Source organism: Mucor velutinosus (assembly GCF_035048745.1).
Source record: "Mucor velutinosus strain NIH1002 chromosome Unknown tig00001563, whole genome shotgun sequence".
Classification (NCBI taxonomy): domain Eukaryota; kingdom Fungi; phylum Mucoromycota; class Mucoromycetes; order Mucorales; family Mucoraceae; genus Mucor; species Mucor velutinosus.
Genome location: NW_027041904.1, coordinates 3,329,094 through 3,351,258, shown reverse-complemented (window position 1 = coordinate 3,351,258; position 22,165 = coordinate 3,329,094). Strand labels below are relative to the sequence as shown.

The 22,165-nt window shown below is 41.3% G+C and overlaps 7 protein-coding genes across 7 annotated transcripts; 3 read left to right on the top strand and 4 right to left on the bottom strand.

The window, feature by feature from the left end:
• Positions 1-56: 56 nt before the first annotated feature.
• ATC70_009716 (uncharacterized protein) lies at positions 57-336 on the bottom strand (the record flags this gene model as incomplete). Its single annotated transcript, XM_064828944.1, has 2 exons — positions 57-98; positions 160-336. The coding sequence occupies 2 exons, from the start codon at positions 334-336 to the stop codon at positions 57-59; spliced, it is 219 nt and encodes a 72-aa protein (XP_064686146.1).
• Positions 337-1,072: 736 nt separating this feature from the next.
• Positions 1,073-3,400, top strand: ATC70_009715 (uncharacterized protein; the record flags this gene model as incomplete). The annotated part of the gene is made up of 11 exons (XM_064828943.1): positions 1,073-1,228; positions 1,287-1,353; positions 1,419-1,479; positions 1,541-1,564; positions 1,627-1,725; positions 1,795-1,834; positions 1,902-1,989; positions 2,050-2,204; positions 2,260-2,665; positions 2,724-3,049; positions 3,107-3,400. 11 exons carry the CDS (start codon positions 1,073-1,075, stop codon positions 3,398-3,400), a joined length of 1,716 nt encoding a protein of 571 aa, XP_064686145.1.
• A 304-nt stretch (positions 3,401-3,704) lies between these two features.
• ATC70_009714 (uncharacterized protein) lies at positions 3,705-4,605 on the bottom strand (the record flags this gene model as incomplete). The annotated part of the gene is made up of 5 exons (XM_064828942.1): positions 3,705-4,054; positions 4,136-4,160; positions 4,270-4,398; positions 4,453-4,467; positions 4,528-4,605. 5 exons carry the CDS (start codon positions 4,603-4,605, stop codon positions 3,705-3,707), a joined length of 597 nt encoding a protein of 198 aa, XP_064686144.1.
• Positions 4,606-5,012: 407 nt separating this feature from the next.
• Positions 5,013-9,569, top strand: ATC70_009713 (uncharacterized protein; the record flags this gene model as incomplete). Its single annotated transcript, XM_064828941.1, has 1 exon — positions 5,013-9,569. The coding sequence occupies one exon, from the start codon at positions 5,013-5,015 to the stop codon at positions 9,567-9,569; it is 4,557 nt and encodes a 1,518-aa protein (XP_064686143.1).
• A 2,752-nt stretch (positions 9,570-12,321) lies between these two features.
• Positions 12,322-16,317, top strand: ATC70_009712 (uncharacterized protein; the record flags this gene model as incomplete). The annotated part of the gene is made up of 1 exon (XM_064828940.1): positions 12,322-16,317. One exon carries the CDS (start codon positions 12,322-12,324, stop codon positions 16,315-16,317), a length of 3,996 nt encoding a protein of 1,331 aa, XP_064686142.1.
• Positions 16,318-17,161: 844 nt separating this feature from the next.
• On the bottom strand, positions 17,162-18,680 carry ATC70_009711 (uncharacterized protein; the record flags this gene model as incomplete). Its single annotated transcript, XM_064828939.1, has 7 exons — positions 17,162-17,308; positions 17,361-17,760; positions 17,818-18,010; positions 18,068-18,199; positions 18,252-18,468; positions 18,530-18,544; positions 18,603-18,680. The coding sequence occupies 7 exons, from the start codon at positions 18,678-18,680 to the stop codon at positions 17,162-17,164; spliced, it is 1,182 nt and encodes a 393-aa protein (XP_064686141.1).
• A 1,791-nt stretch (positions 18,681-20,471) lies between these two features.
• Positions 20,472-21,818, bottom strand: MVP1_3 (Sorting nexin mvp1; the record flags this gene model as incomplete). Its single annotated transcript, XM_064828938.1, has 7 exons — positions 20,472-20,490; positions 20,548-20,912; positions 20,977-21,070; positions 21,155-21,228; positions 21,381-21,438; positions 21,503-21,568; positions 21,622-21,818. The coding sequence occupies 7 exons, from the start codon at positions 21,816-21,818 to the stop codon at positions 20,472-20,474; spliced, it is 873 nt and encodes a 290-aa protein (XP_064686140.1).
• Between the last annotated feature and the right edge of the window lie 347 nt (positions 21,819-22,165).

Sequence of the window (22,165 nt, the reverse complement as noted above, 5' to 3'; positions counted from 1 at the left end):
CGAACAGAATGAATAAACAGTGCTTTTTCTTTATTGTTTGATACAAAAATGTGGTATTATTGTGTCTTGTTGCCACGCATACGCATACGAGGATCAATCTAGGAGGGCTTGGTGTCAGTGCTGTGGATTCATATATGTATCAAGGGGATGTTACTGTACCATGCCACGTTTACACTCTGCAAAACTCTTCTTGATGCTTAGACATTCATCAGGCACATCTGCCTTGTGTTCTTCTTTAAAGCACTCTTTTACTGTGTTTCTCTTCTTTAACACGCAGTCTGATTTGAGCATGCATTCAATCAGTTCTTGTCGAATCTCTTGACAGTTAGATGGCATGGTTTGTTGTTTTAGGTGGTTGAAAAAAGGCAAATGACATCCCCCAGCAGAGCAGCAGCAGGATTTATTATCATGAGATATTCTTGACTGTCATTTTAAGGGCACATTCAGATAGCAATGTTGAGTGAGATCAATGCTAGAAGGTTAAATGCTGCATAAACCGTGTATGCGTGCTTCTGCGAGTGTTGGTCTCTTGCGTTGTTAGCAGGAGTTTGCACTACTGAGGATTGAATGCTCAAGACATGGGATAAATAATCGAATGTAATGCTGACAAAAGCCAAATGTTGTATTCATTTGACATATCTCTATTTAAAAATGGTTCAAGCCATGTACGCGATGGCAATCCCAAGCAGCCTGCTATACAGTTTCTGTCTTTTGATAAGCTAGCTTGACTCATAATGCGTTCTTTTCACCATCCATGGCTCCTACAGCCCATCAAAGCTTGATTTCCAGAGGTGATCCAATGAGATGACAGAATTCATGCAACTGTTCTGAGCCCTTTACTTTCGAATAACAGACACTGGACCCGGATACTTTGCTCTAAACCATGACGATGATATTCATCTGTTAGCCCAGCGTTCGAGATCTGGTGTCACGTTTGCCCTACAAGGCCTAAAGAAGCTCTGTTCCTTCTCCAATTAATGCCGTGGGAAAAACTAACGCTTGGATTGATATAAAAAAAATATCTTGATCTTTTTGGTACCTCTTTTTCTTTGTTTCTTTACTCTTTTACACCATGTTATCCCAAAGAATCATTCAACACACTCGCCATCAGTTGGCTAGATCAGTGAAGCCTGCTTCCTTTTCTGTGTTTCGTCAATTCCACTCTATCCATGAAGACAGTGCATCTGTCTTGCCCAACAATGTCGAAACTGCCAGTGCCTCTTTCAAGGTAAGCATCTTGACTTGAAACAGATGACAACCATATTGATGTGCGTTGTCGGATCTAGGAAAATGCTGAAAGGATGCAACGCTTGGTGGATGATTTGAACTTGACTACAGAAAAGATCAAGCTTGGTAAGTTGAGGATACATCTAGAGTAGTTCATGTCCAAGGAAATTCATCGTCTTGTCGGACACTAGGTGGTGGTGAAGCTGCTCGCAAGAGACATTTGTCCAGAAAGAAGATGCTTCCCAGAGATAGGTATGTAATATGTTCAAGATGGAGGCATTTGGATCTGAATGTTAACTGTAAATCAATACAGAATCAATCGTTTGTTGGATCCCAAGTAAGTTACTACCCATTTGTCTCGACTGCATAGATGGCGATTTTTAACTGTCATGCCACAAGTTCTCCTTTCCTCGAGCTTTCCGCTTTAGCAGGTCATGAACTATACGATGATGAGGTTCCCGCTGGCAGCATTATCACAGGTATTGGACGCGTGAATGGGTAAGTGGATTTTCATCAAACAAAACAACCAAATGGTCCGTGGGAATCTCTAACCTGAGTTCAAACCAGCGTGGAGTGTATGGTGGTTGCAAATGATCCAACTGTCAAGGTAACATGAGAAAAAATAAAATTAAAACTCGAGCGCTTTTTCTCACAATCATTTCGCTTTGCTTTAGGGTGGTTCTTATTATCCTATCACAGTCAAGAAGCATCTTCGTGCTCAGGAAATTGCAAAGGAAAACAACCTTCCTTGTATCTATCTCGGTAAGTGATTCAGGTCCAATCTATACAACACATTCCACTCAACTACCTATAAACATACAGTCGACTCTGGAGGAGCTAACCTTCCCAGACAAGCTGATGTCTTCCCTGACCGCGAGCATTTCGGTCGCATCTTTTACAACCAAGCCAACATGTCTGCTCAAGGCATCCCTCAAATTGCCGCTGTGATGGGTTCTTGTACTGCCGGTGGTGCTTATGTAAGTTTGTATTCACCGTTGCCATGGTTACAGACGACTAAACAGGATTATACAGGTACCAGCCATGGCTGATGAAAGTATCATTGTCAAGAATCAAGGTACCATTTTCTTGGCTGGTCCTCCTCTTGTCAAGGCAGCCATTGGTGAAGTTATTAGCCCTGAAGATTTGGGTGGTGCTGATCTTCATTGTAAGACTTCTGGTGTTACTGATCACTACGCTCTGGATGATGAACATGCTCTCGTGTTGGCCCGTAGAGTAGTAGGTACTTTGAACAGAACTAAGAAGCCTCAGTTGGACTTGCGTGTGCCCGAAGAGCCCTTGTATTCCCCTGATGAAATTGGTGGTATCGTGGGTGACAATTTGAGAAAGCCATTTGACAGTAAGAATATCATTTCTCGTATTGTTGATGGTAGTCGATTTGCCGAGTTCAAGGAGAACTATGGTACCACACTTGTTACAGGTAAAACAGTAGTATGGATCTGGTAAATTTGTAAATGTCACTCATGATGAATGTTTAGGTTTTGCTCACATTCATGGCAATCCCGTTGGTATTGTCGCAAACAACGGTATTCTCTTTTCTGAATCTGCATTGAAGGGTGCTCACTTTATTCAATTGTGTTCTCAAAGAGGTATTCCTCTTGTTTTCCTCCAAAACATCACTGGTTTCATGGTTGGTTCTTCTGCTGAAGCTGGTGGTATTGCCAAGAACGGTGCCAAACTTGTCAATGCTGTTTCTTGTGCCAAGGTGCCTAAATTCACCGTTATCACTGGTGGTAGTTTCGGTGCTGGTAACTATGGTATGTGTGGTCGTGCCTATTCTCCTCGTTTCTTGTGGATGTGGCCTGTAAGTAAAAGATATGATCTTTTTGATTTGCAATTATCATTAACCTCAATCTGATAGAATGCTCGTATCTCTGTCATGGGTGGTGAACAAAGTGCCAATGTGTTGGCTCAAATCACTAGAGAGAGTAAAGCAAAGAAGGGAGAATCCTGGTCTCAGGAAGAAGAGGAAAAGTTCATGGCACCCATTCGTGAAAAGTATGAAGCTGAGGGTCATCCTTACTACTCTAGTGCCAGATTATGGGATGATGGTGTTATCAATCCTCGCGATACTCGCACAGTCCTTGGTTTAGCCATCAGTGCATCCTTAAATGCTCCTATCGAAAAGACAAACTTTGGTGTCTTTAGAATGTAAACACAACATTATTTTGATTATAATAAAAAAATAGATTTAATCCTAGTGGATATTGATTGTTCCTGAGCCTAACGTATTTCAAATTGTCTATTCAAAACATTAAACTTGATGCAGGCAGTGTTTTAACCTTATCAAAGTATCGAGTGTTCGCATCAGCTTTGAAGCTTGACTCGCTATGATTTATAGAGTACCATACAGGCAATCGTTTACCCAATTTTGATCCATAACCTTCTACCAAATCGTGAGATCCCTTTCTTTGAAATTAGCCAAAGATCATCCACCTGAGATGTTGAAAACATACTTACTATTTCGAGAGTCCATAATTTTTGTTCCAATAAAACACAATTTTTGAATGATAAATGAGATGCTCTACGCAAAAGCTCCAAGGTAAGCTTCGCTGCTGAACCCAAAAGAATCTTTCCTTTTCAGCTAGTGAAGAGTGGGATCCTTCTTTATCCAGAGCATCCAAGATCTCCCCAATTGTGTTGTATTTGAAACAGTGTTCGGCAATAGTATGCTTCTCTGATTGAGAAATGCCTGGTGTCGTGCTCAAACGATCAGTTGAAGGCAGCCCTTCTGTAAAGTTGCTCGTTCCCTGTTCGATGTGAGCAGTGCTTGGGGCGTGCAAACCTGTCAAGTAATGTATCATGGCACCTAGGCGATTGGATGGAATAAAATGAGTATGACTACCGTAATAGCAACGAAATCATACAGTCTAAGAATAATAGATCTTACACAAGATGTTCAGCTTTGGATCTTTCTGCGCATAATGCAAGATAAACACCGTAATTGCCCTTCAAACGAGAGAGATAATAGCTACTTGCCCCATCACAAAAATGCCCAATTCTTGATCACTGTAGTTTTCATACCTTGAGGCTGGAGCACAGCATCTCGATCATTTCCGGATTTGCTGCATTTAAGAGCCTTGGATTGTTGAGCATCGTGGTAATGCTGCTATTTTTCTTCTCGGTCAAAAGACTAGAAAAAGGCATTCCTGACTAAATTATTTATGAATAAGGATGTTCAAAAACCTTCTTTCAGAATCAGCATACCTTGACAAGAGAAATCTATACAGCAGTTAATGTCAATTTCGTAGCATAGCCTTCATATTTTGGTGAATGCCTTACGTTTTGACTTTGTGAACCGAGATAGCTGGCTGCTTTGATTTGATGCTGGCTTGTTTCTGAAATAACGAATCGCTTCATGCTATCGTTGTATGAAGGGCTCTTGTATCGTAGATACTATTTCTTTTATCTAATATATATACTGTAAAACATTCAAAAAAAGTAGACAAGCCAATCATATCCTTTTAAAATTTAATAGTATTAAAAGCCAGAACAAACGAGGGCATAACCACCGGCGAAGCCGGCAATGGGGAGGGGGTTTGGGGGAGGGGGCTTAGCCCCTCCACCAAGAATATAAGGCACCAAAAAAAAAATTTGATACATTGCTTTTTGTTATTATACGTACGTAATAATATGCCTCCTACTATTCAAACAAGACACTGCACGACCTGTAGAGCTGCTCTTCCAGTAGACTATGCTTATCGGAAATGTGATTCATGTCGAGTAAGTAAAATGGCTTTTAACGCCTAATAAAACCCTGAGACGCAATGGTTTATTTTGTTTGTACTCAAATTCAGGAACGAGCGCGAAATTACGCCAGGCAAAGAAGATTGGCGAATCGAAGAACACCAAGAGCACCTGCAGCGTTTGTATCAGAACTTGGAAGAGTACAACGTTCAGATTTGGGCAGAATGGACAACCAATGTGATGGATGTGGAGCTTTGCATTGGGCCGCAGAGAGGGCTGTTCAACAGCGAGTAAACGACAACTGCTTTCATGCTTGCTGCAAAAAAGGTAGAGCTGTCTTGCCCCTTTTGCAAGAGCCTCCCGAGCCTTTAAATAGCTTGATCAACGGAAGCCATCCTCGATCCTCTCATTTTTTGCAGCACATGCGACAATACAACACTTTGTTCGCATTTACATCATTTGGCACCGATGCTACGCCTGAGCAGCTCCAAAGGGATAGAGAGAATGAGATGAGAGGCGGCATCACGCCGGTTCGTGTTCATGGGGAACTCTATCACTTGCAAGCACCACTAAATTTGAGCAATGTGCCAAAGTATAGCCAGCTGTACGTTTACGACCCAGAGTATGCCGCTGCGATTCGCTGTGCAGACCCCAGAAATCAAGGATTGGACGACACGATCATTGAGCAACTGAGTGAAATGATTGCTGATCCTGTAGTTTGTGGCAATCCATTTGTAAGCATCTACAAACATGCTCACGAAATCCTGAAAGAAGAAGAGGAGAGGCAAGCTCAAGATGGTGTTAGCGAGAATGCTCACATCAGGCTCAGTCCTCAGATGCAAATGGAATTGGTTGTTGGCCAGGACAGACGCACTCAAAATCTGCCAACTGTCAACGAGATTGCTGCCATCATTCCAAACGAGTGTTCTGACAGGAGTTTCAGAGATATTTTGATCACATATCGTAGCAATTCCTCGGCCAGGGCTCAAGGCCAGTTTAAGCGTATCAATGAGACGCATGCTGCATATATGCCTCTTCATTATGCTTTGCTTTTTCCTAGAGGTGAATATGGGTGGAATTGGGGCCAAAGACTGCAATCGTCAGCGCAAACTGCTGATGCCATGATTATTGAGAGCGAAGAAGATGAGACACCAGCAGAGCAACAACAACAACAACAAGTGTCAGATAGCCGACTTACCCAGGGCGTGTTCTACAGATTTCGATTGCATGTTAGAAACAACGAGTCAAAGATCATTTTTTTGTCAAGACGTCTATTTCAACAATATGTGATTGATGCCTGGGCAATCTGTGAGCAAACAAAACTGAACTGGATCAAAGTCAATCAGACGAATCTTCGCGCTGATGTGTATAAAGGACTTGCTGATGCTACCTCTGCTGCTGACTCAGACCTCGAACAGGTGGGAAAGACGTTCATCTTGCCCAGTAGCTTCACTGGTGGACCGCGATTCATGATGCAGCTATATCAAAATGCAATGGCTATCTCTAGATTCTTTGGTAAGCCAACGTTATTCATCACATTTACTGCCAACCCAAACTGGAGGGAGATCCAAGATGAATTGTTGCCAGGCCAAACAGCCGCTGATCGCCCCGACTTGGTTGCTCGAGTATTCAACCTTAAGCACCGAGAGCTGCTTAAAGACTTGAAAGACAGAAAGGTCTTTGGCTGTTATAAAGGCATTGTAAGGACTATTGAGTATCAAAAGCGTGGTCTCCCTCACGGTCATATGCTATTGTTTTTGGATGCAGAAACAGATAGATTTGATACGCCAGAGAGGATTGATCAGATCATTTGCGCTGAGATCCCAAATGTTGAAGAAGAACCTGAATTGCATGCAATCATCACTCGCAATATGATGCATGGCCCATGTGGCGAGCTAAACTCAAAGTCTCCGTGTATGGTACAAGATGCTTTTGGCAATGATGTATGCTCAAAGAAATTTCCCAAAAACTACCAGCCAGTAACGGTGACCAGTGCTGATGGTTATCCTACTTATAGAAGAAGAAGAGATGGTCGTTCTCATCAGGTGCGCGTCAAGGACAAGTTGGGTGTCTACCGCGATTTCCACATGACGAATGAGTGGGTGGTGCCATACAACCCTTATTTGTCAAAAAAATACAATGCCCATGTAAATGTCGAAGTATGTGGTAGCGTCCAGGCAATCAAGTACATCAACAAGTATATTTACAAAGGCTCTGATCAGACAACGCTCAAAACTACAGCCACCACCACAGCCACTGAAACAGCAAATGCCACTACCACAGCAACAACTCAGAATAACGAAGTAGCCAAGTATCTAAATGGCCGTTATATTAGTCCTGTTGAAGCTGCATGGAGGTTGTTTGAATTCCCAATGCATGAGGAAAGCCCATCTGTTACTCCACTTGCTGTGCATCTTGAAAACGAGCAACCTGTTTATTTTGATCCCCAATGGCCACAGGAGAAAATTGACAAAGTATTGAGAGAGAGTCGCTCTACTTTGATGGCTTACTTTCATTACAACCATGCAAATCACGGCAAACCCGGTTTTCGACCGTTGCTTTATCAAGAGTTCCCTGAACATATGACTTGGCAGCAGAATGCAAAAAAGTGGAAGCCTAGGTCTTCGAGTAGAATGTCAATTGGGCGCATGTATTACTGCAATCCTGCTGCCGGCGAGAGGTATTATCTGCGTCTGCTGCTCACAGTTGTCAGAGGAGCCATGTCGTTTTCTCATCTGAGAACTGTCAATAATCACGAGTACGCCACCTTTCGCGAGGCCTGTATGATGCTGCATTTGATCGAAGATGATGGAGAATGGACCAGAGCCTTTGAAGAAGCTGCTACCTTTGCCTCTGGCTACGCAATGCGTTCAATGTTTGTCTCTGCGCTCATGTTCAACTCATTGGTATCGCCTGTTCAGATTTGGGATCAATTCTGTGAAAGTTTCTGTGATGATCTTGAGCATGCAATCGTGCAAAAAGGGTATTCGCTGCTGCTCAGCGTGCAACCTGACGCTGAATTTTACCATGGAACGCGAAGTCTTGATTACGGCTTATATCTGTTGCAAACATCTCTTGGTGCACAAGACAGATCTCTAGGTCAGTTCAATTTGCCTTTGCCTCTCTTCAACTGGAATGGCTTGATAAGCAGAATGACTGGCATACAGCGCAATTCATTGATACTCAATGAAATGTCATATCTCCAAGATCAAGAAGCCTTTTCGTACCAGCAAAAGTACGCTCAAATGAACGCTACCCAGAAGCACGTATTTGATACCATCACCTCCTCCATCAACAGCAACACCAATAGCTCACATTTCTTTTTGCAAGGTCCAGCTGGCACTGGCAAAACCTTCATTTACAATACTCTTTGTCACTTTTATAGAAGCCAAGGAAAAATTGTTCTCTGTGTTGCCTCCTCTGGCATTGCTGCTTTGCTACTTCCTGGTGGGCGTACGTCGCACTCTCGCTTTGCCATTCCACTCAACATCCACGAGCAGTCTGTGTGTGCAATCAAGAAAAACGATGATCTTGCTGATCTCATTCGAGAGACATCATTGATAATTTGGGATGAAGTGCCAATGCAGCATCGATATTGCTTTGAAGCTTTTGATCGAACACTTCGTGATATTTGTAGTCGTGGTGATGAAGTTACCTTTGGTGGTATTCCTGTTGTTCTTGGCGGTGATTTTGCTCAAATTCCACCTGTTGTTAGGCAAGGTGGCCGTCCTGAAATCGTCAATGCCTCACTGAAATCGTCAAGATTATGGCCCAAATTACAAAAGCTGAGCCTGACTGAGAATATGAGACTTGCCAACTCCAATGACACAGATAGGCAATTTGCAGATTGGATAGGAAAAATGTCGTATGAACCATCCATGATTGGCAGCATTGCTTTGCCCTCTTTTTTGAGGCAGATGACTGATCTTGATCAGTTCATTGAAGATATCTATCCTCAGCATGTTCTGCAGTGTCCTCTGCAAAATAGTGATTTCTTCAAGGAAAGAGCTATTCTCTGTTCAAAGAACGTCAACGTTGATGCTATTAACAGCAAGGTGATGGAGAACGTGATTGGGGAAAAGGTCACTCTGTACTCTGCTGACACAGCTCAGTCTGATCTGACCAACACGGAGACCCAAGCCTATCCCTCAGAGTATTTGCAAACCCTTTCGCCTTCAGGGCTGCCGCCAGCAGTTTTGGAGTTGAAAGTAGGTCTTCCTGTAATGCTCTTGAGAAACCTCAACCCTGAAAGAGGTTTGTGCAATGGTACAAGGCTGATCATTCAGCAAATTGGACAGTATGTCCTCAAGGTGAAAATCCTCGGAGGGTCAGGTGCAGTAGAGTTGATTCCTCGCTTTACATTATCAACATTGCCTGGTACATTACCATTTATTTTGACTAGGAAACAGTTCCCTGTAAAAGTGTCTTTTGCGATGACAATCAACAAGTCTCAGGGGCAATCCCTTAGAAAAGTCGCTGTAGACCTCAGGAGTCCTGTTTTCACACATGGCCAACTCTATGTTGCCATCTCGAGAGCAACATCTGCAAATGGTATGACAATTCTACTGCCAGAAAATGCGACTCGGACAGAGAATGTTGTCTACCCAGAAGTATTATATAATATAAATGCTGTATAAAAAAAGTTGGTCTGTAACTCCCAACTCCTGTCGTCTCAATCAAGTTTCAAGTCTATTTTTTGTTTTAAAATCTTCGAATCGAATATAATCATTGTTTAAAACCTACTTGATATACCAAATTTTTATTATCTCTGATTTGAAATGTCTTCGGCCAGAGCCCGCAGGGCGACGCCGTCATCGAGCGTAGCGAGATAGATCGGCTAGTATGAAAGAATACTGTGAATTTCAAAAAAAGCGTCAGAGGTGCGCTTGTTCTCATTTACGTATTCGAGCTTTTTCCAGCACGTTATTACATGCTAAATACATTTCGTTCCTCTCGGATGGGTAAGCTTTCTGCAGTATTGTCGACACTAGTATCGCTACTGCTTCATCAATACTCTAGTATACGGATCTGGACCACATAAAACCAAACATGATCACTTTTTTTGCAGGAATAGCATAACTTTATGCTCAGTATGCTTCGCTTGGTGCATGCTATTTCTTACTATGAGTTAGGCGTTTCGCACAATTGAAATCCAATGCTCGTGCTCGCACGTAACATCATTATGTACTACGAACCTTTCGATACTTTGGGTGGTTTCTTGACCTACGCTTCGCTTCGATGGAAACCAACCTACTTTCAAACGGCTCGCGCTTCAGCGGGCCTTTGGCTAGTATCGCAAAATTGATATAGCTAAAATGTTAGAAGAGCTTTGATTGCTGATTGATGTAAAATCACTAATCCTATGAAAGTTTATGCTTCGGATGGTTCTTTACCTTCGCTTCGCTTCGGCGAGAACCAACCTGCATAGCGGCAACTCGCGCTACCGATTGCCCTTGCGTATCTTAACAAAATACTACTACTTTCATGTTGACCCTCTACTTACACATGAAAACCCTTTATACTACCTGTGGATTTGATTTTTATGTGATGCTCAACATCCATATATACGTAGCTACTTCATATACGGGTAAGTATCATACAGATATTATCCCTTTTTAGTCAAGAGTGTGCCTAATACAGCAAAATATAAGTGCATTTGAGCTGCGTTTTCTCGCGTTCAAGGCCATTTTAGGTTGTTAGAATAGCACCAAACAGTTGCTCTCATCTGGCAGTTAGTTCCTGACACCTTTGTTCAACTTTCTGGGGACCAAAAAAAAATGGACAAAAATCGATCAAAAAGCATGAGGTACCCCTCATGGCTTTCATCGAAAATCAAACGATCGCATTTTTTACCTTGATAATGAAGACTTTTACTATGGTATATATCAAATCAAAATGTTTCTATCAATCCAAAGCAACCTCTGAAATTATCTTTGTGGGACTTTGATATGTAAAATTTCGACATTTTGGCCAGAAACCTCTTTTCATATTTTTACAAATCATTTGATAAGTTTATTCAAATCATCTATATAACTTGGTACCATTGGAAGCGCCTTGAAAAGTACTCCAGGAAAGCTTAAAGAAGCACAGGGTGATTATCATACTTCACTTAGTCGAATCTGCAAAAATAGCTCGATCGAGTCCAGAATCATCAAAATTTGTCCAATCTGGAACAGACTATGATTCTGGGTTTGAATTAATTTTGGCTTGTGGGGCTGGCTGGCAAACTCAATGACCTTTTCATCATGAAGGCAATGCAGTAATAAATGCTTTTGAAGCGTATGGAAAGTGGGTGACAAACTATAGCACTACCGTTAATTATGCTATTTTCTTGCATTTTATATTTAATAACGTTAGTCTGGACATTGACGATTCATAGGCTGCATAACATGTCTGTAGTAAGTAGGAGAATTTGGATCGTAATCAACATTTCTCTCAAATAGAGGGTCAGTTTTGTTAAACTGGGTATTATCAACAATATCAACTTTGAAACAAAATAAATAATTCAACGTTCTTTAGTATATCAAACAATATGTTACTTAGGTTTCTATTACGAAGTGATCTTCTCAATGGTCGAGTACGTTCGTTTTGTTGTCTCGATCGCAGCCGTTGACTAAATCTCTGAAACTCTGAATTGTCGCTCAAAGAAAACGTTGGCAGCATTGAGCAGAGGAAAGATGGTAAAAATAAAAGTGGTTTTTGTTGATTGATTGTAAAATCATTAATCATATATGAGCCAGGCCTAACAGATGTCTGGAACTCAGTTTCCATATTAGGATTGTAAAAGTGTCTAGGGACTGAACATTTATTATACTATGATACTCAAATACCAAGAGAAATTATTCAAGTTAAGCAATAGTTCTTTCAAATACATGATTCCCATTTAATCAGCACCATAATCATTATTGTCATCATCAGAGGCATCTGAGGCAGCCAGCAGCAGTGATGCCCGCTAAAACTGATTCAAACTCAGTGCATTGTTTGTCGTGTAACACCATATCAATGGTATAAAGATCCAAGCATCCACATCAATAAACGTCAGTCTTTCTTCTTCCTACATATTATAGTGGTCCCTTTATTCCTGAACAATACATGGTGAGGCTCCCTAACTGAATTCTCGAACCCGGAAACCACTAGATATATCAAAGGCTCACACTCGACTACACCAAATCACACATATCGCAAGATCACACATATCGCAAGATCACAAAACATCGCTCCAGCACACAGCTGCAATCACCTACTCGCAAACAGGCCCGAACAACAGAACCAAAAAACTACTTCACGCAGCAAGTAAAATTTATCGCATCCCTTCGAAAGGTTTACACCACAACAAACAGTACCTCGTCTATCACATCATCTTATCACACCACCCCACAGTCCGTTAACATGGCCGATTCCAACACCAAGGAGTTCATCCAATACATGAACCTTGAAAAGGTCAAGTCTATTGACATGCCACGGTATGAATTGCATTCTAGCTTACGTACCTACATCAAAGAATTTGAATTACAGGCAAATTTCGTAGGCATTGAAAACATGGATATCTGTACCGTCCAACTAGGTCGCTTCATGCCTCCCGTCATCAAAAACTGGTTACCTACCTTACCTTCCTCAGTCAGACAAAACTGGGCCAACGTAACTGAACAAATGCTGTTACAATTTGGTCGTCCTGCCGACGAGGAATATCGAGAGTTCAAGTCCAATTTGAAGCGATGTCAACAACCCAAGCAGGAGTCCATCAAACTACATAGTGCTAAATGGAAACATTTGCTAAGTCTGCTGCCGGATAATCATATCTCGGATGCTCATCAAATATCTTTATTTACTCAATCGCTACACGACAGAGGATTACGTGCTACATTAACAGCGTATGTAGAACTCGCTAAGGTCACAACGGTGCAAGAAGTTATCACGAAGGCCATCGATTTTGAACACAAGGCTAGGCTCAATGATAATACTGATGAACAAGCACACTTATCGGGATCCCACACTCAATCCACGATGGATGACCCAATGGAAGTTGATTATGTTAATAGCTCAAACTCGTACAAAGACAAAAGTACTAAAAGACCATTCAGAAATAGCAAAAAGTCATTCAATTCCAAACCTCGTTCACGATTTCCTCCGGATCCTGTACCTCGATTATACAACAAACAAGGACATCCTGTCTGCGGTCACTGCTTCGGCGAACATCGAAATTACGAATGTCCCACACAGGCATCCTCTGTGCATCAGACAGACACTATTGAACACCCAGAGGATGACTCAGGATTAATGGAATTGGGGTCCCCGGTTCCTCTTAATCACATTCGTGCTACTTCCATGCATGCTATTCGAACCACTCAACATGACAGTTTCACTCCCACAACTAAAATCGTCATTGGAGATCACACTATTCATGCATTATGGGACACAGGTTCTGCTATCACTGCCATGGATTATGACACATGCGTTACACTGCAGTTGACAATAGACAACAATCAGATCATCAGTTACACAGACGTGAACAATCGTACAGCACAAACGATGGGTATTACTAAATTGAATCTTTTTGGTTACGAAACGAAATTTCATGTTATACGCGGTTTGGCTCGTCAGGCTATCATCGGCTGGGATTTCATGTGCAGATTTCAGGTCAATATGAATACTAAACTCAAAATGTTCACACTACAAACTGACAATCATCTTATAAACTTACATTACGAGACCACAGCTACGAGGCGTTGTAACATCCAATTAACCGATTCCCAAGATGCTCGGATACAAGATGTATTACAAGAGTTCAAAGAATTATTACGCAAAGACTCGGACAAGCCCTCAGTTACTACCAAAATGGAATTCACCATCGACACGGGAGACCATCCTCCCATTTACATTCGACCAAGACATTACCATCCTGACATACAATCGAAGATCGACGCCAAGCTCTCTGAACTGGAACGCAATGGAATTGTCAGCAAAGTCAACTTCACGGATTGGGGCTTCCCAGTAACAGCGGTCCCTAAGCCAAACGGCTCTCTTCGCATATGCGGAAACTACGTCAAACTAAATGCGATCACAAAGACTATCAAGTATCCGTTTATCAACCTCCATCATGCACTGCAGTCTCTGGGCAACGCAAAATATTTTTCAAAAATAGATCTCCTGTCAGGCTATTTTCAAATTCCCATTGCTGCTGCTGACAAGCCCAAGAGTGCCCTGGTAACACCTAACTCTACATATGTTTTTAACACGATGGCCATGGGGATGAAAAATGCCCCAGCACACTTTCAATTATTAATGGATCAGGTACTCGGGGACATGAGATACAGAACTGCTATCGCTTATCAAGACGACACCATACTGTTCTCTGATACCTTTGACAATCATGTGCTCCAGTTACGCAAACTCCTAACGAGACTGAGGGAAGCCAATTTGACCATCAACATTGAAAAGTGCCAATTTGGGCTAAATCAAATCAATTTCTTAGGTTTCATTGTCTCTGATCAGGGTGTCCATGCTGACATGGATAAAGTTACACCTATCACTAATCTACGGGCTCCCACAAATATAAAAGAGGTTGAAAGGTTACTCGGCATGGCAGGAGTGTATTCCAAGTTTATATCCAAGTATCAAGTAATGGTGGAACCAATTCGACGCTTGAAGATCAAAGATGTACCATTCGCTTGGGAATCCGAACAGGAGCACGCGTTTCAAGAACTCAAAAGGTCTCTCGCTGCATTACCTTACTTGAAACAACCCAATTTCAAACTTCCATTCGAGCTTCATTGCGATGCTGCCACCTCAGCAGGCATTGCTGTCATACTCTGCCAACGGTACGATGACACACCTTACCCTCTCTCCTTCGCATCCCGCAGTGTCACCAAGTTTGAAAAAAACTACTCCATCCGTGAATTGGAAGCTTTAGCCATCATCTTTGGGGTTAAGAAATTTAGAATGTATCTTGAATGCAACCAATTTACCGTATTCACTGACCATTCATCCCTCCAGTGGCTTCTTAATACCGATGCGGACAAACAACCCAGACTTTGGCGATGGTGCCTCTTTCTACAGGCTTATGATTTCAAGGTCATATACATACCTGGAAAGGTGAACCATGCTGCGGATACACTATCTCGTGCTGCGATTCATGCAATTGCCTCTCATCATCCGGACATCGATTGGGCCAAGGAACAAAGACTGGATCCCATGTTACGACCATACTTTAACAACACGAATGTCAAGTACTCCAAGCATAAAGTCGTCGATGGCATACTATACAAGGTAGAAAACAAACAGCACAAGACCATAGCCACAGACATGTACATAATGGTACCTAGCCATCTGGTAGCGAATCTGATCAGCAAACATCATGACTCCAAGTTTGCAGGACATGGCGGTATCGCCAAGACCAAGGCTTCCTTGGTAAAAGCGCACTTGTACTGGACCAACATGACTCATGATATCAATGCCTATATTCAGAAGTGTCAAATTTGTCAAAGAATCAAGGGACATGTTGCTACTAAGCATAATATGACCACTACCCATGGAACAGCTCCGTTCATCAAGGTCGCAATCGACTACTTTGGTCCTCTGCCAACGTCAAGCGCGGGACATCAATACGTGTTGGTGGTTATAGACACATTCACAAAATACGTAGAACTATATCCTACCAGGTCTACAGCATCTCAAGAATTGGCTTCCATCATGTACACTCAGTTTATATTGCGACATGGCGTTCCCAACGAGATCATGTGTGATAACGGAAACAGCCTTGGATCACAATTCACCCAGCAAGTAGCAAGATATGTAGACATCAACATCGTATACACACCGCCGTATCATCCATCATCCAACGGGATAGTGGAACGATTCATGAAAACACTACGAACAATGATTTTATCATACACGGATATCAACCAGATTTCTACAAGATGGAGCAGCAACTTGAGGATAATTCGATTTGTATACAACAATATGTATCACCATTCTATCAAGACGTCCCCATTTGAGTTGGTCCACGGGCGCACAGCACGCACACCATTATCAACGATAATACCAGAGAAATTACCGGATTCATACAATGAACAAGACACCCCGGAATCACACTTCGCGAAACAGTTACAAATCAAGCTTCAAGTTACATTTGAACATGTACACAAACATTTGGAGAAAATATATGATAATCAAAAACTAACACCACAATTTGAAATCAATGACAAAGTATACATTTTCAACAATCGTATTTCCACTCGCAACAATCCAAGAAAACTACAAGTAGATTGGATAGGTCCTTGCACAATACAGAAGGTCCTGTCCACCACAAGATACGATGTAATCAATGATGCCACAGGTCAAAAACACAAAAACACCCATGTGTCTTTTCTGAAACCATCTCACTGATCAACTTCTACCTATCATCAAGCTTTTTCCTATATTAGGTTTTTTAACGCGATTTTCATTCATACATTTATATCATAGTCCTTATTTAAATTCTATATCTTATCACAGCGGTGGGATGTCGTGTAACACCATATCAATGGTATAAAGATCCAAGCATCCACATCAATAAACGTCAGTCTTTCTTCTTCCTACATATTATAGTGGTCCCTTTATTCCTGAACAATACATGTTTTTGTTCAGAATTGGCCAAATTTTGCCCTTTTTCGACTTCTTTGAATTATTTTGAAAGATTCGACTATATAAAATGTGATGATTAGTCGGTACTTCCTAATGCATTCTTGTAGTACTTTTTTATGCGCTTCCAGTGGTGCTAATTGTAATGGGCGTTTTGAACAAAAATTTTGAGCAATTCAGTAAAATACGAAATGACGGCTTTAGCAAAAATATTTAGATTTTGTATATGTAAGCCTCATAAGAATAGTTTCAGAGGTTGCTTTGGATCGAGAGAAACGTTTTGAATTAATATATACCTTAGTAAAAGTCTTCATCTTCAAGGTGAAAAAAGCGATCGTTTGATTTTCAATGGAAACTATGAGGGGTACCTCATGGTTAGGAGTCGATTTTCTGGCCATGTTTTTGGGTCCTTAAAACGTTGAGCAAAGTTGTTAGAAATTTACTGCTATTCGAATACAATTGTTTGGCATCATTCCAGTGGCTCAGAAAGGTCCACATGCCAAGATATTAAGGCTTGAGAGTTGTCAAGTTTGGCTGTGTATCCTACATATATTTGCTAAGGTATATTGATAACAGTGTCTATTTTATTTAGTTGGAATTATTCTGTGCATCAGACCCTCAGATCAAGCGGTGCAATGGATTTTGCTTGCTCAAAACGTTCTAAATGTGCTTGGCAGTTTTGTAGTTGCTGTGGACACCATCTAGGAGGTCTCTTTTCCAACATTGATTGGCATCCTTCCACAAAATCATGCGTACCCTACAGAGAGAGAACTTTAGGGTCTTTATGTTACATTTGACAAGGCACTTACTATATCAGTGACCCATAATTGGCGTTCTAATACGAGACATTCAGCCAAAGACAAGGTTGATGCTCTGCAAAGCAGCTCCAGAGTAATTTTGACGGCTGTTGGTGACGCCGATAGTATCTTGTTTTTGCAATGCAATGCAAATTTCGATCCTTCCAACTCGAGTGCACTGATAATCTCTTCAACAGTATCATATTTGAAGCAATTTTCTATAATAGTTTGTTTCTCTAATTGCGAAATATCTGGGGTTGTGGTGAGTCGAACCTCAGTAGGTAAGTCCTCTGTAAAATTGCTGATTTCTTGATTGATAGCGCTTGAGTTTGGAGATTGCAAACCTGTCAATTGACTCACCATAGAGTCAAGTCTATTGGAGGGAACAAAATGGGTGATGATTCCTGCGTGTCTAGTAAGGTAGTATGAAAAGTTGAATCTTATAGTGTCTGCACAACCTTGTACTTACAAAAGATCCTCTGTTTTGACTCTCTCGGCACACAATGTTAGATATCTACCATAGTAGCCTCGTAAACGGGATAAATAATAACTGCTTGATACATCACAGAAATGTCCAATTGTTGTCTCTGGCATAAGCAGCAATGTATTTTCAGTTGCGATTCTGAAATCTGTGCAATAACCAAAACCAGCACCGAGTCCAACTATAGTTATCTTCCATGTCAGTTTGGAAACATCTCTTGAATTCTAATGCATCTTACCTGTGAGCCCGTTCATCAAGGATACAGTAGATACCTTCAACGTTGAAAGTCTGAATAGCGATTTGTACGTATTGTCTAGCAGCGTGTTCAAATCCTCAAATTTTTCAGGTAGTTGCATGCCATTAAGAAAAGCTGTTTAACATCAATATACTGGAAATCAACATCTTTGTCTTTGCATACATACTTTTGACATCTCCACCTGACGAAAAAGCTTTTCCAGCACCCTTGAGGATGACCATATCTATCGCATCAGGACTTGTTTCAATAGCCTTTAAATTAGAGTAGATTATGGAAACCATCTCTGCATTGACAGCATTGAAGCTTTTGGGTCTGTTTAATGTCATCAAAATACTATTGTTTTGCTTTTCCGTGACAAGAACTGAGGAAGATGGGGAGTTGCTCTGCAGGTACGTGAAGCTGTTCATTTAGCTATGCGTATAATAAACGGCATGTGCATCATACCGAAAGTTGTGCAAGCTATGTCAAGTTAAAGACAGTGAGACAAAATTCATGTGTCAGGACAACCATCACCTACTCCATATCTTTGTAGTCGCTGTGAGCTTTTATGTAGCTTTAGTATATTCTTTAGTGCGAAACGACTTGAATTAATCATGAGTAGACAGAAGATAGACTTTAGGTCTTTTTTGAAAAGTCTGCTCTCAATATGATAAAAAAGGATGAATGTGAATGTTCGAAATCAAGCACGCTCTTAAATAGGTGCGTTTTCCGTTATCTAAGAACAGAAAGGATATAAAGTGGCTGATCTTTCTAAATATTACAACTAGGGACACTTCTTGATACAGCAAAACAGAGCTAAAAGGTACCACGCTGGTCAAAGTCGTGATTCAGTGCGTTTAATAAGCAGCGTGATTCATCTCAGTACATCTAAGCACATGCTGCTAGGTTTACTGGCATCTCTTTTGGAAATGGAATCAATTCAGACTAAATCTCAGTGTACAATATCAGCTAGTACATTGGATGTAACCGCTGCAGCTTTCGCAGCATTGTCTAGTATGCTCTCTCTTCCATAATTGGTCATTTTTGCCACAGTATCAGTCATTCATGGAGCAAGACAGCAGATCTAGAGAACTGCAACTCACTTACGCTATATAGACGTGCAAAGATATTTTTTTTTGTTAAATCCAGTATCAGAAGCTTAGACTACAGCGTTCAGGTTACAGCTACATTAGCTCTTTAGCATTCATTTACACATACGGGATGAATCAGCTGGATGGAATTCGACAGGTCTGATTTATTCGACTTTCAGTACTATCATTTGAATGTTTCAAGAAAAAGAGAGTTAAAATTGAATAGTATATAGAGCTTCTTTAGACAACATCCATATATGTAGAGAGCAATTCTTCGCCATCTTGAATATCTCGTAAAGCTACTAGAGCCACCACTCGCATTTCTCTTGATAATGGATTGTGGCAAGCATCCCAATACATGTTAGGTATGAGTCGCCTCAGTTTGTGTGGAAATGTAGGCGGAAGGTCTATTTCTTGATAGCAAACTATATACATGTATAAGAAAGAGCTATAAAATTTTCACCCATTGACTGTACCATTTGCTTTATGTGTTGGTGTGCCGTTGTTTACATATTGTCCTATAGCTAGAGGGTTGCTGATAGTATACATATTAGCCATCTAAACTGCATGGCAGTTGCTTGTAGTACCTCAGTCTTGTATCATCCTCACTCATCCATGTCCAATCGCTAACTTGTATTGCTCCTGGCCAGTTTTCTCTTCTGTACAGTGATTTGTACACTTTTTTCGACAATCCTTTTGGTTTACCATCGACATAGATACCATCAACACATTTGAGAATGTATTGATTCGCAATGCTGACAAACAGAATAGGTTCTGATGGCATATACAGTGCTCCTGGATAGAAGCAAACGATGGATCCCTTCTGTTGAGTAGAACCATGTAGATAGACGCCTAAGCCTTTGAGATTCCCATCATCAGTACGCTGCTTATCTAGTAAAGTGTACCCACAAACCTGCATCGGGTATACTAGATGTCTTTCTTTTCACAGTGAAGTCGATGGCAGATTTGTCGATGCTTGTCAGGACGGATTCCACTGTTGATACTGCATCCTTTTTTGCCAGGGGTGATGACTTAATAACGCTGTTAGCAGATGCGGTGGCTGTCTTTGCGATCAATTTCAACGACTGAAACGGGTAACTACATCTCAATCTGTCAGTTGTACAATAAACATGCAGATTCAGTCAAATTGTTTTTTACAGTCGATTCAAGTAATTCGAAAACATTTTTCCAGCTGAAGAAAGGTCGAGTTTTTATTTTTTAAGGTTTTTTTTGATGTTGGACAATAAAAGTGATGGAAAGAGATTTTTATGTAAATATTGTTTGAGAGTTTTGAATCTGTTTCTTGTACACAAAGCTTAATCTTCTCTAGGAGCACTGCAATCATCATTTGTGAGTAATCTAGCTCTGCGTTAACATATCATACCAACTTACCTTCCCTCACTACGAGCGGGAGATTGAGCAGGAGATCTAGCAGGGGACTGAGCGGAACCAGCAGACTTGGCAGGAGAACGAGATCTGGATCTTGATTCAGACTTGTTTCTTCTTCTGTCACGGCTATCTTCACGATCAGAGGAATCACGCTTCTCTCTCTTGCGAGGAGGAGATCTGGATCTGGAGGCAGAGCGAGAGCGAGATTGAGAGGGAGAACGTCTTCTACGACGAGGAGGACTACGGCTACGAGACTCAGAGGGAGAGCGTCTGCGGCGGCGAGGAGGGCTGCGAGAGCGAGACTTGGATTGCGAACGAGAGCGACGAGCAGAAGAGCGACCACTGCTTCTATCATTACGGCCAGTATCCTGCAAACATGTACAAATTAGACGCCATCCATTGAACCGCACAAATCCACTGTAAAACACATACCTCGCGAAGAGTAACACGCTGACCGTTCAATTCACGATCATTCAACTTTTTCAAAGCATATTCCATATCATCACGAACGGCAAATTCAACAATACTAGCGTGAAAAGGGTAATTAGTTTCTAAATGTTGCTTTTCTTGTATAGATATTAGATCAAAATGTTAGTGGTATCTAATTTACCCTTCGGTAGGACGATCACGAGAAATGTCAGCAAAAGTAACCTCACCAGCTTTGCGCATCATATCCTTGAGATCCTATGGAGTGGTAATTTCCGAAATAGTAGAAGAAAAAGAAGAAGGACAAAGCCAGCGGCATGATGAGAATCCAGTAACAGACAAAGACAGAGAGGAGGGGATAATGTTTATGTGTATGATGGGCTTCTTTGGGAAGAAGAAACGATGCGTACCTGCCAGTTTGTTCCAGAAGCAATGTTCTCAACGATCAATCTGTAATGAGAGCGACGACTATCCATCATGTCAAAATTAGCCTTTTTTTTTTGGCAGTGCCACATTAGAATTCCATTTTTACCGGTCATTGCCATTGTTGCGTCTTTCATCATTACGACGAGCACCACGAGCGATTTCGACAATCAAACTACAACGAGATATGAGCTGCTAATCTAGACATATTTGCATTCGTTCCGTTACCGTTCACCAAGGAAACTTTTGCCGTGGAAATCATAGACAACATCCTTGGCATCTCTTTCATCACTGAATTCAACAAAGCCAAAGCCAGTCTTTACATTGATTTCACGAATGTCACCATAGTTCTTGAACAAACGCTCAAGATCGCGCTTGGTAGCATCACGAGCAAGTCGACCAATATAAACTCTTGATGATGCCATTTTGTATATGTGAATATATATTTCCCTTTGATATTTCGAAAGAAAACAAAATGAGAGAAGGAAAAAGAAAGGGAAGAAATTTTAGCTAGGCTATATGGAAAAAAGTCTGCTACAGATCCTGCGGCTCGGACAAAAGGTAGTCCAGATGTGTGGTGCTTCTTGATTATGGATGGTATGGGATGCCATCATCAGATGAATGCAAGCGAATGATGATTTGATTTCGGTTTAGATTGCCGCATGTTGCTGTATATGCAGTGATATGTTGCCATGGCAACGATCAACTCCTGTAATGCATCTTTGAAATACTCGAACCAGAGCACGTATCAGAGGCAAGACAGGCCATATGG